The sequence below is a fragment of the Oryza glaberrima genome, chromosome 9, assembly GCF_000147395.1.
Source record: "Oryza glaberrima chromosome 9, OglaRS2, whole genome shotgun sequence".
NCBI lineage: Eukaryota > Viridiplantae > Streptophyta > Magnoliopsida > Poales > Poaceae > Oryza > Oryza glaberrima.
Window position 1 is genome coordinate 5,164,038 of NC_068334.1, and position 13,205 is coordinate 5,177,242.

General features: G+C 33.7%; 1 protein-coding gene across 1 annotated transcript; it reads left to right on the forward strand.

Moving 5' to 3' along the window:
- The first annotated feature begins 216 nt into the window (after positions 1-216).
- LOC127784693 (cysteine-rich receptor-like protein kinase 26) lies at positions 217-12,916 on the forward strand. The gene is made up of 5 exons (XM_052312039.1): positions 217-387; positions 1,063-1,321; positions 12,116-12,350; positions 12,461-12,611; positions 12,731-12,916. The coding sequence occupies exons 1-5, from the start codon at positions 217-219 to the stop codon at positions 12,914-12,916; spliced, it is 1,002 nt and encodes a 333-aa protein (XP_052167999.1).
- The last annotated feature ends 289 nt before the right edge of the window (positions 12,917-13,205 follow it).

The window sequence follows — 13,205 nt, forward strand, 5'->3', positions numbered from 1 at the left end:
ACAAAGTTGTATGTGAATATATATTCAAGAATTTATACATAGAGGGACCTATATATATTGTAGTTTATTTGTCTCTCCCATCTCCATCTGTGTGCAATCTCCCTTCCATGCATCTTTAATCAAACATCCCAAGAATTGTAGTTTTTCATGTTCTCTCATGGCATGACGACTATTTACAGAGATCATTTTCTCGCCAAAAGAATTGTGCAGTCAGAAATGGGCGCAGAAGCTAGCAAGCAGGAGGCCCCAATCCGAAGGAAGGACAATAAGAAACCGGATAGAAAACCACTACCCGGGGAGCTACCTCTAAAATTTCTTAGCGACATCACCAAAGGCTTCTCTGCTGATCAAAAATTAGGTGAAGGTGCATTTGGAGTTGTCTATAAGGTATATACGCCTGATTAAACCTCGTTCTGTTCCTTTTCTGATCTCCTCAGTTAACTAGGTGGTACATCGATCGCACGTTGCTGTCAGAATTTACAGGGAAATATAGAGGAAAAACTTTATAAAATGATGGCATCATGACGAACAGCTTCGAATCACAATGTTAAATTTTGGAGAAATTTAATTTATAGTACTTGAGAAAGTACATCGAGATACAAAAATTTTAGTGAAATTTTTTTTATATCTCGAGATACTTAGTACATGAAGATATAAATTTTATATAAAAAATATGATACCTCCCGGTTCCTTCTAAAAAATGGAAATTATCCTAAATTTTGTAAATGGCATGTTTTTTTTTCTTAAGTGAGCTTTATGTCAGCTCAAAGTGAGGCTTTTGGTAGAATTTTTCTTAAGGCTGTCCTTGGTAGAATTTGTAGCAGGGAACTACAGACTAGGTACATACGCAAAGTCCTCGAAAAAAAAAAGGTACATACGCAAAGTATCGTAGGCCGCCATATGAGAAATCAAAATGGCTCATGTATTCTTGATGACATGTCTTTACATGAGTGCTCGTTTGTAATATCAATTCTAGTAGTAACTAGTAAGTCACAATTATATAGAAAGAAAGGATTAAGACAACAAAACACTGAGGGGTTAATCTATTCATTAAACTTACAGGGAATTCTTCCCAGTGGGGAAATAATTGCTGTGAAGAAGCTTCGTTCGTCACCGGCTGATCAAGATAAACACTTTCGGAACGAGGTGGTAAATCTCATGGTTGTCGAGCACGAAAATATTGTGAAGCTAACTGGCCACTGTTATGAACATGGATGCAAAGTGGTGGAGTCCAACGGGCAAATGATGTACAACGAGGCGACAGATAAACTGTTATGCTATGAATACCTTCCTGAGGGAAGCTTGGACAAGCATCTTTTCGGTACGAAAACGCCGTCGTCTATTTTATTTTATGATGAAATATATTGAATGGAACATATGCATAACACACACATATATATATACACACACGGTGACGCTACGTAGCGCCACTAACACGCCATCAAGTATAGTAGCGTGACTAACAGATGCACCCCCTTCCTGACTCCGTTTTTATCCCCCTGATACCACTTCCTTTTTTTTTTCGTTTTTTTCCTCTCACCTCCTTCTGACTTATCCGGTCCTCACCACTCCAGCCCATGGTAAGTAAAAAATTTACTACAATTGCTCAATACCAGTAATAATTTTTTAACTTTTGATCAGGTTTTACTCTTGCGTCAATTAGGTAGTCACTTTATTTAATTTTTACTGACACAAATCACTTCCTATCCATTATTTAGTACTTGATTTGTCGACACATAAAACGTCCACATCTCTCCGCAATAATATTGTTTTATTATTTTCCCCATATTTCAGTAAAAAAATTCCAGTAAAAAATTTCCTTAACTAAATGAGACCTCTATCTACACATAGTTAAAATTTTACTCCCGCAAGTTAGGGGCTTCGATAGTACTTGTGAAAGATCGGCAAAAAAAATCACTCCCGTAATGAGCTTGTTTACTTGGTTCTACGAGGACAATAATTTTGCACTAGACAATGAGCTTGTTTTTTCCAATCTAATCGGAGAGTAATATTTTTACTTGAATTTACCGAAGATAGTAATATTAAATTTATTTTGATAGATTTATTTTGGCAGTGATATTTTTATTTCAACGACTAAAAATGGCAGTAAAAAAAATTTAACAATCACAACATGGATAATAATTGTTTTATGATGCATTTTATTACATTAAATAGTCAAAATCTCAGTGAGAAAGATTATACATACTTAAAATTCTCAGTTAGTATAAACTTACACACAGTGAGCAGAATCATCCTACTCCAACAAGAAAAAAGAAGAAAAAAAGGGAGAAAATCTGAATCTATATATGGTAAATTTTTTTACTCATAGTATGTATTGTTTTTAGTAATATAATTATTTATATTAACTAATTAAGAAAAGTGTATCTCAATGTAAAAGTTGGATTAATTTTTTAATCGTGTATTACAAATTTACAAAGCTGAAAAAAAAATCTATACAAAGCCTCTGAATGGGTAGGAAAAAATTACAAAGCTAAGAAAATGAAATACAACTGAAGAAAACTAGTAATATGCCCGTGCTAACGCTACAACTACATTTTAAATGCGAATCAAACAATAATCAGCATTACAAAGGTAAATTTGCTCTTGCAAAATTTACAAAATTCACATGTGCAAATATAAAAATGTATATGATGATTAGCTTGATGAAAATTAAAACAAACATATCTATAGCACGACGACTTAACATTTGTGGTCTTCTTGACATTCAAATATAAAAATACACCATAAATATATCTAGCATATTCTAGCAGCAATCTTGCAACAATCTATTTGGAAGCTGAAAAAACATTTGTTATATTTGCCTCCAGCTCCAGTGACCATTTACAACAGATTTTGAGATATTCGTCATCTCAAATATCAATGACCTCACCTGTCCAAAAGTATATAGTGGTCAACATAGATGAATCAGTATGACAACATAAATCCCACAAGCAAGTTATAGAAATAAAACATCGCAAACAGTGGCAAGAAATAAATATACTTAAATCGGATCAGATATAAGCTAACAAAAAAATTTAAATGACAAATTCTTGGAGTGTAGATATTGAGGGGATTAGTATGTCAATAAACTTCCCCCAATGTTAAGAACAACTATACAGGCATAGTTACGAACAGATAACCGATGAAAAAGAAAAAAAAAATCAAGTTTTGGGTGCGCACATGTCGTGAATGAAAATTATTGCAATTTTCTCCATATGGTTATTTTGGGGCACATAATAATAATGAAGTAGATGATTGCATGATGATGCTAATTAATTGTTCTAAGCACAATGTTTATATCTACACAACTATCACATTTTTTAATAAAAAGGTTTCTGATACGATTTACAAATGTTTTGTTACTACAACTTACAAATGGTTACTTTCATTATCGTGCAATTTTATATGAATGGTATAATATGCATGTGGAACCACCCACCAAAGAAGAGAAATATAATACGCATGTGGGTTCTGATCCAACTATTTCTTAGTCCATAATATTCCTTGAATCCTCCTTAATCCTTAATCGGAGAGCAGCATGCTATATCACCATTTCTTAGTTCAGACTATTCCTTGAATCCTCTTTAATCCTTAATCAGAGAGCGCAGCATGCTATATCTTGATTCTTGCAGCTTAAGGTGCCAGGTTAGGCCAGCAACCTTCATACATCCGTTGGTGATGTTAGAATCAGTGTCATCCCATGAATGTCACTGGACAACTGCATAAAGGAAAAATAATTAATGCTTTCATGCCTATGTAACAACTCTGAACAACAAAACATATTCATGCTCAGAAATAAATTTGTCATGGTACCAGAAGATCAAGATGCAACAACACCAAAAGAGATGACTTTTTACATAAGAAGAGATAATCTAACCTAGAAATGTCATGATTATACAAACAACACGTCCATGGCAATATGGCATTGTTTGGGCAGCTCAGGCAGATGGTTCTGCTGTAAAATAAAAACACAAAAGTTTAGTTACAAGCAAAGCAAGGATAGAGTTTCAAATAATTTTTTCACTAGACAATGAGCTTGTTTTTTCCAATCTAATCGGTGAGTAATATTTTTACTTGAATTTACCGAAGATAGTAATATTAAATTTATTTTGATAGATTTATTTTGGCAGTGATATTTTTAACAATCACAACATGGATAATAATTGTTTTACAATGCATTTTATTACATTAAATAGTCAAAATCTCAGTGAGAAAGATTATACATACTTAAAATTCTCAGTTAGTATAAACTTACACACAGCGAGCAGAATCATCCTACTCCAACAAAAAAAAGGAAGAAAAAAAGGGAGAAAAGCTGAATCTATATATGGTAATTTTTTTACTCATAGTATGTATTGTTTTTAGTAATATAATTATTCAGATTAATTAATTAAGAAAAGTGTATCTCAATGTAAAAGTTGGATTAATTTTTTAATCGTGCATTACAAATTTACAAAGCTGAAAAAGAAATCTATACAAAGCCTCTGAATGGGTAGAAAAAAATTACAAAGCTAAGAAAATGAAATACAACTGAAGAAAAAAAAAGAAGCGGTTTTCCTCGTGCTCAATGCCTTCTCCCATCGGCAGCCATGGAGAGTGCGTCGGAGCTGAGAGCATGCAGAACTGCAGACGAATCAGGTCAGTGGAGGACGCAGCGGATCAGACCCCCATCACATCTCCAGATGCAGATGTGGTTTGCAGCGAGGCGCCGTTCAGCTTCCACGCTGGCAGTGCCGCCGGATGCTGTCGTCCCCACTTCATTGCACGGTGCTGATTCAGTACCCAGGCATCGTGAATGGAGCCACTAGGATATGAGAGGCCAGCGTGGTGGATGGATCCACCCATCGTCGGGGCCGCCGTTCCGTTCGTTGTCAGACGAGCCCGTCTCGTCTCCCATCTCCCCTCGCTGTCAGATGTGCAGCACGTCACCGCCTCCCGCGCACTTGGTCGTTACCTGGCTACAATGGAATCGGTCGCTGCCATGGTCCCGCTGCCATCTGCCAACTCCACGCCGGATCCTGCCACCCACCATCGCCAACCGCCGCCTCCTCCCGATCGGTGGCGATGCGCCCTCCGCAGCCTCTCCAGATCCGAAGAAACCGGTGGCGGTGGATAAAATTTTGGGAATGTATCATACCGTATAAAATGGCTACATATATAGGCAGGAGGATTTGAGTAAAAAAATTACTACGTTAAAGAGTGTGGTATTGTGTATAAGAGGTGCTGTGAGCGTGATATGAGAGTAAAATAATTACTGATAGAAGAGAGTGGTGGGTACAGACAGTATGGGAGTAAAAAATTTACTTGGACTATGAGAATGGGGGAGGAGACGCAGGGGTGGGATCGAGATTGGTCATCGATGACTTAAATTTTAACTGCATACTATGGACTTGATGGGGTAGGGTGGGGAGCGTGGGTGGGTGGGTTGAGAGCTGTGTCAGGTGCTGTTTAGTACGTAGCACCTTAAGGTGCCATATATATATATATATATATATATATATATATATAGGGTGAGACTATTCTACACCCCTCCCTTTGTAGCACCGCGAGCGTGATCAAGTTGCGCCGACTCCTCCCTCCTCTCCCCCAATCTCTCTTTCTATTCTCCCTCCTCTCCCGATCTCTCTCTTTCTGTTCTCCCTCCTCTGCCGATCTCTCCTGGTCCCCCTCCCTCCCGATCTCTGTTCTCTTTTTTTTTTCTTTCCTCCCTTCTCTCTTTTTTCTCTTTTCTAAAAAAATTAAAAAATATATTGGTATTTTAAGATTTGAACTCACAATCTCATAGTTCATAGCAAGTTCTTCTAACCAATCCATGCAATGATGATATTTGTTTAAAGGATTATTGTTGTTTCTTTTATATCTCACTTTGTGAGAAAGAAATATGGTGACCGATTCTAATCTTTTTCACCATCGCCATACAACAAAATAAATATGTTATTACGAAACTCATAGCATTTTACTATGTTTCAGTTGTAACATTATAGTATAAGTGCAGTAACACGTCACGTTACTACAAAACATATATGATGTTACCACAATGTTGGCAATAAAAATTATCGTACAAGTGCAGTAACACGTCGCGTTACTGTAGAACATATATGGCATTACGACACTTGTGACAGTAACATTGTGGTGATGTAGTAAACCAGAAACCGAAACAAAAATATATAAGTTAAAGGTCTTACATGCTAACCATATACTTGTTATTGTACAAAAAGTAGAAGTGTTACTGCATGGTAGGCACACATTACCACATGTTCATGCAGTAACACTATCCAATAATTGTAGTAAGATGCATTGTTACTGTAAAACTCATAGGACGTTACTGCGCTTTTGGTAGTAAAATTGTCGTGTGATTGTAGTAAACCGGAAATTGAAACAAAAATATATGGGTTAAAAATATTAAATGCTAAATATATTTGTTACTGCACAAAAGTGGTAGTGCTACTACATGGTAGACACATGTTACCTCATGTTAATGCAGTAACACTACAGAAAATTTGCAGTAACACTACACAAGAATTGCATTAAGATGCATTGTTATTGTAAAACTTATAATCTTTACTGCACTTTTACAGTAACATCGTGATGCGATTGTAGTAACGTACAACAGACAGTAGTAACAAAAATGCTAGAGTATTACTACTCGTGGAGAGTCAAATTTCAAAAAGTCAATGTTTGAAGAACAATATCTCTCACGTGATGTACATTTTTTTAGAATCGTTTGCACCATGATGCTAGAAAAAAAGTGCTTATCAAAAGTAGATCAGTCATGACTATATTTCGACTATATTCGAACTTTGTTACTGCACACACAAGCCACGGTGTTACTGCACGATGGCTGTCACGTTACTGCACAGTTCCGCAAGACGAGAGCTGAGAAGAGGTCGGTGGTGGGGGGAGTTGGTAAGCGGTTTGACTGAGCTTTGACCGACGTGGGGGTGCTTTGACTGACCTTTGACTGAGGTGGGAGGTGAGTTTGGCCCTTGGGAGGGAGGGGGGCATAGAATAGCTATTCTATACCCCGGGTGTAGAATAGTTTTTCTATATATAGATGTATCCCTCAAACTACGTTTAGATATATCTAAACATAGTTTGAGGGATACATCTATATTATAGCTGTACAAATCATGTTCAATATATACAATCACTATTGGCTATTAACAAATAAATTCTGCTTTACTTGACATTTTTTAGATCGGCATTCTCCGGTGCACATGATTCATGATTACTTTTTTGTAACAACTAGAAGGTAGCCCGTGCATACGCGTGGGCATGTTGTTTAATCTTTTTTGAACTTTTATTATGAATGTTTATGTGTGGATCGTATTTTTGAAATATTTTTTGACTCTATTTTAAAGGTATGTTCATTAATAACTGGTTTGGGCGTATTACTTGAAACTATATATCCTCAAATTTACTAGAAAAAATATGTCACAATAACGGAGTTAGTTCATATCTATTTATATTATGTGTGATTCTGTCTTTTAAATTTTTGGAGTTTCCCAAATTTATATAATATTTTTTATTTTGTACGCTATAGATGACTTTAAGTGACCTTTTAATTTTATTATATATTAATGAAAGATATTTTCTATTAAAAATATAGCTAATGATACTACTTCATCTAACAAAAGATTGACTTATATAACTTATATTCCCTCCGTCACATAAATCGAAGGAATTACATTTTATCCCAAAATAATAGAAGAATTTATATGTAACTAAGAGAAAGTGATTTTTTTAAAATACTACATGATAATCCGAAGTACGGTATCGTACTTTGACAAATATCTATAGTGTAGTGCATGTTAGTTCAGTGTCTTCTTTGTTTTCAAAACCTATTTTTTCTAATCACATGAGGCACCTTTAGTAATTTGGATAATTCATATGTACATTTAAATTAGCATTGTATATTGGTCAAGTTATTTCTTACCCCTAAAATATGATGTGAAATTATTATCATAACATTACATGTCGGCTCCATATTTGTGATGTATTTAGGGCTATAGATATTAATAGTTTATTTATTTAAAGGAATCCATATTGGTTGGATATTTTATATTTACATTTGCATAAATTTGAAGATTATTATATTTTATTCTTAATCTGTAGAAAATTATTTCTCAAAGACTGCCGATTATTTTAGCTTCAACATAAGTACTTTTTTTGTCTTTCCGTCAAACGATATGTAAGCATTATTGTTTTTTCAATCATCTGTACGTACGGAGTACTTTTTCCGTTCAACAGTTATATATTTCTCATTTATCCGTATATAGGAGAAATGCATTATTTTTCAATAATAAATCTAATCTAATGGTGTAAAATGAAACAACTAAATCGTGTTGTTTTCATTTTTACAAATGTAGATTTAAATTAGCATTATATATTTGTCAAGTGATATTTGACACCCTGAAATTATATGAAATAAAAATTATCATAGCATTAATTATTATATATATTAGCCTCGTATGTTAAGGTAGAACGAATAAAGATCATTGATGGGATATTTCATATTTATAATATAAATTTAGTTTAACTACGTATATTTACGTAAATTTGTAGAGTAATATATTTATCTTTAAATAGTACTCCCTCCATCTACTTTTAATAGTAATATTTCCAAATTTGAAAAATTTATTTTTGATAGGCATATTTCAATCCAAAAACCTATGCTCTTAATGACTTTCTCGGATTTAATGCGTGACTCTGCATTCTTCACACATGATTGGCTACATGGGCATTGAGAAATGTAAATATTAATGAATCGCTTGTTTAGAGGAATAATTAGTAGCATGTTTAAATGGATGATAAGTAGAATTACTTATCCTTGGTCTGTGTGCCAAGATGAAATATGACTACCAAAACTAGATGGAGGGGGTAGATAATACTATTTCAAAAGACAATCATTCTTTTTCGAATGATACACATTTTTTTTATTGTTTTCTAGTAAGGGATTTTGAAAATACTATTTTCTACCATCCATCTTACCTACTGTTTATTTTGAAAATCCTTTCTATATCGTTTTTTATTATGTACTTGTGTTTTTGTTTTCTTTTTCTGGTGAACAGTAAGGTATTTGTTTTTTTAAATATAATACATCTAATCTAATGGTGTAAAATTAATGGGTCCACCGATTTAAGTGAAAATCGACGGTGAGATTAAGCATTGCCACGTAGTGATCTAGGAGCGTGTGTGTAAGTGGCACGTGGCAGCTTGAGAGCGTTTGTAGGAGCTTTAATGGACTTTTAGTATATAATACATAGATAATTATAAAAAATATATAGCTACAACAAGAGCTTTCTTTTACGAATCCTGCCACAATGTACATGGTATATCAGCTATTCTTATATCTATACTAAAAATATTAGTAGTGGTGTCGATTCCCATGCCACCCCTATCACTGACATTTAGACCTCACAATCTATACTATTACACCACATTTTAACAAATTCTTTCATATTTGCTTATTCAATAAGAAAAACGATAGTATTATTTAAGCTAAATAATTAATAAGCTAGAAACTCAATTTTTTTTCCATTGCAATGCGCGGGTTCTATGCTAATAACTAAAAAAAAAACTTAACATGTATTGATACAAATCATCAGTTCCATGCTTTTCTTTAGATAATGATCAGTTCCATGCTTAATCACGACATCAATGCATCGTGTGTGTGCTAACCATTATGTATTACTCCTGCGGGTATAGACGCATCTATTTTTAAATTAGAATAATTATGTGAGGCACTAACCAAATGGAGTGTTACTTAGAAGTCCTAAGTATATATCCCTCAAGAACTCAAAAATGGTTTGTGTACAAGTTTTCATATGTACCCTGCAAAGAAAACTCATCTTTACTCTCGGTTTGCAACCCCTTTAGTCTCGGGTTGCAAACCGGGACCCCGAATCCGGGACTAAAGAGGACTAAAGGATTTTTTTATTGTTTTTTTGCTGCTTGCATTTTGATTATGGCATATATGTAACTTTTTGATTACCGGTACTAAAGGTTTTTTTTAGCCCACTACTACGTTCATCGGAAACTTTTTGATTACATCATCTTATTACTTAGTTTCGTCCTTCGCTTTTAGCTATGACCAATGCCCCACCTAGCTGAATATGTGTGACAAGTTACTTGAAAAAGTCAAGATGCGCCTCAAATTGAAATCGACCAGGCACGCATAACCTATTTAGAGTTCGTCAGTAATATCCTTTATTTTGCTACCGATATTTCTTGATACCCATAAAATTTGTTAATACCAACAATCTATCATTGCTCATCTTGGACAAAAGAAAACTTTGCTCACTGTCTTTAATAAGGGTAGAAAATTTTGCTAAATTTGTTATTACCCAGATTTAGTGGCGCCAAAGTTTGGGCTGGCTCCCTTTAATTTACACATAAAAACAAATGTTTCTGGCTTATGTAAATATATAATCTTGTAATTACCTTTGCTACTATTACTCTATTAGAATAGGCTTGTTCACTTAAAGATATATTAAAAGTATTAAAAGATGTAAACAAAACGTGTTGTAATTTGTATGTGTGTGTCTCTCTATATATAATTTTGTACATAAGATTTGCTGCAGGAGTTTAGTATGATAATAATAAGTAAAAACAATGTGTGAGATAGCTAGATAACATAAGATTACATAAGTTAACATGGTTTATGATAATTTTAATTTAAATAGTATATATAATGATGATTCAAATGTAAAAGTATGGTGATATGACTTTACGAGAGAAGAAAAGTAGGGAGATAGTTTGAGCTGTAGATTAATCATCTAAAGACTAAAAATAATTGAGATGATATCGCTTAATGAGAGAAGAAAATGAGAGAGATAATTCGGACCATAGATTAATCATTTAGCACTAAAAACAATTGACGCCAAATGACTTAATGAGAGAAGAGAGAAATAACATTAACTAAGTGAGGCTGAACTATATAGATATTGAAATATTACGTGAATTACGTGGGATGATGATTTAAGATGCTCGCATTTTAAAATCTCTAAAATTTAATAAATTATGAAATTATAGATAATATAGCATGTTTGCATGTTGTTTAAATGTAATGATTGTTAGTGGATGATGACGTGGCAACTTGTTAGTGGATGATGATGTGGCATCTTTGTATGGTAAGCTTTAGTAGTCAGCAAGATAAACTGGGTGCCTAATTCTAAAAAAAAAACAGCCAGCCAAATTTATCAGTTGATCAATGAGTGAAACATTAAGTTATGTATAACTAAACAAAAAAAATCAGCAGTTAAAACATTTAAATATTTTGTGAAATATAGTAAAAACACATGTGAAACATGTAACTATCATATATAAAAGAATAAGTTTTAATGGTTTGAAGCATATGATTTTCTTTCATTAGAATATAATCTTATGATATCTTGTTATAGAGATCTAATTATAACGAAGATAACAGTGTGATCGAACTGTAGATCGGATAAGTAGTTTAGGAGAAAAATGATTTTAAAGATCACTACATGCACACATGAATGGAGTGGATAAAAAAAAGAGTACGTGCAGGTAATTAGGTAATTTTTGCAAAACACGATGAAAATGCATGATAAAACATGTCGCTATAGCCTATGAAAAATTGAGTTTTAACAACTTGAAACATATATTTTTTTTATCAGAATATAATATTTTAATATCTTGCTATAAATATTTAATTACAATGAATATAATGGTGTAATCGGACTGCTGTAGTTCGCATAAGTAGTTGAAATATTTCTAAAATCACATCTCATTATGCGGTGTTTCTACTACTTAAAATAAAAATTTCCAACCTTCTATTACACATTTGAGACCTAAGGTAGACAAATAAAGTTAAGTATTATTGAAAGACTGGATCTAATACACTTATACTTATGGTAATGCATCTCCACACGAGGGAGAGTGTTGGATTATAAGCGAATTGTCCATCCTCTTTCTTCCGACAGTCTACTTTTGGGTTGAGCTGATTAATGCATGCAACTGATGAAAACTCTTAATAAATTAATTTGTATTATCGACGTGCAGTTGTGGCGTACCTCTGAGTTATGTTTTTACTACTATACTTATTTATTTTGATGATGAGCCATACTTTTTCTCTATATCATATTTTCAGATGATCCTTGTAAACTGGATTGGCCCATGCGCTTCAATATAATAAATGGGATTTGCGGAGGTTTACGTTTTTTACATGAAGGATATGACAACCACCCTATTATTCATTTGGATCTTAAACCTAGCAATATCTTATTGGATGGCAATATGTCGCCAAAAATTGCGGATTTTGGCCTATCAAGGCTATTCGGAAAACAACAAACCCGAACTTACACACAAAATGTTGTGGGATCAATGTAAGCTCCATAAAGAGTAACAAATTCCCTTTTTGTAATAAAAGAAATTTTCAGTTGTTTGCATAATTTCCATGATACTTCAATGATTTTAATTTGTGGATGTGATTCAGAGGATATATGGCTCCGGAATATTTGGAAAGAGGTGAAATCACAACCAAGTGTGATATATACAGCTTAGGTATGCTAATCATTGAGATCACAACTGGAGAGAAAAACAGCCACCCTGAGAACGATGCTAGCGGAAGGTTTTTCATCGAGAATGTAAGACTAGTGCTATCCGCAGTCAAAAGATTTTTTTTGGGTCATTTTTTACCATAGAATCATAATATATTTTATTTTGCACAATGTCATTAACATTTTTTGTTGTACTCTATTCATAGGTATGCCAAAACTGGAAAAATAGAGAGTACGTAACATCTAAGTACTCATCACTGGATTCAGAACATCTCACTCAAATAGAAACATGCATCGAGATTGCGCTAAACTGTGTGGCGGCCATGCCGAGGGATAGGCCTTCTATTGGCCAGATTATTAAAACGCTCCAAAGTGGAGGTGCGTCTAAGTGATACAAGCAGAATCTACCTTGCGTGTGTTTCATGAATGTTAGTTGTTATTTGATGACATGATTTGTAATAAATATATGCATGGACGAGTTTATTACTCCACCAGTTTCAAAAGTTACTTGTCGTTCTATCCTAAATGAAACATGACTATATTTGACTATTTATGTTTACATTTTTTTAATCTAACGATATTACGAAACTATATCTCGTGGTTAATCTAATAATATGCATCTTATATATGATGCTAAACTATATAGTTTATAGAAAATTGTCATTGTGTTATTAGATATAT

What these genes read in the sequence shown, in the direction of transcription:
- LOC127784693 (XM_052312039.1), top strand. Translation starts at nt 217, where the DNA reads ATGGGCGCAGAAGCTAGCAAGCAGGAGGCCCCAATCCGAAGGAAGGAC. An exon ending in CTTGGACAAGCATCTTTTCG is followed by an intron (nt 1,322 to 12,115) that starts GTACGAAAACGC and finishes TCATATTTTCAG; the next exon opens with ATGATCCTTGTAAACTGGAT. An exon ending in CAAAATGTTGTGGGATCAAT is followed by an intron (nt 12,351 to 12,460) that starts GTAAGCTCCATA and finishes GATGTGATTCAG; the next exon opens with AGGATATATGGCTCCGGAAT.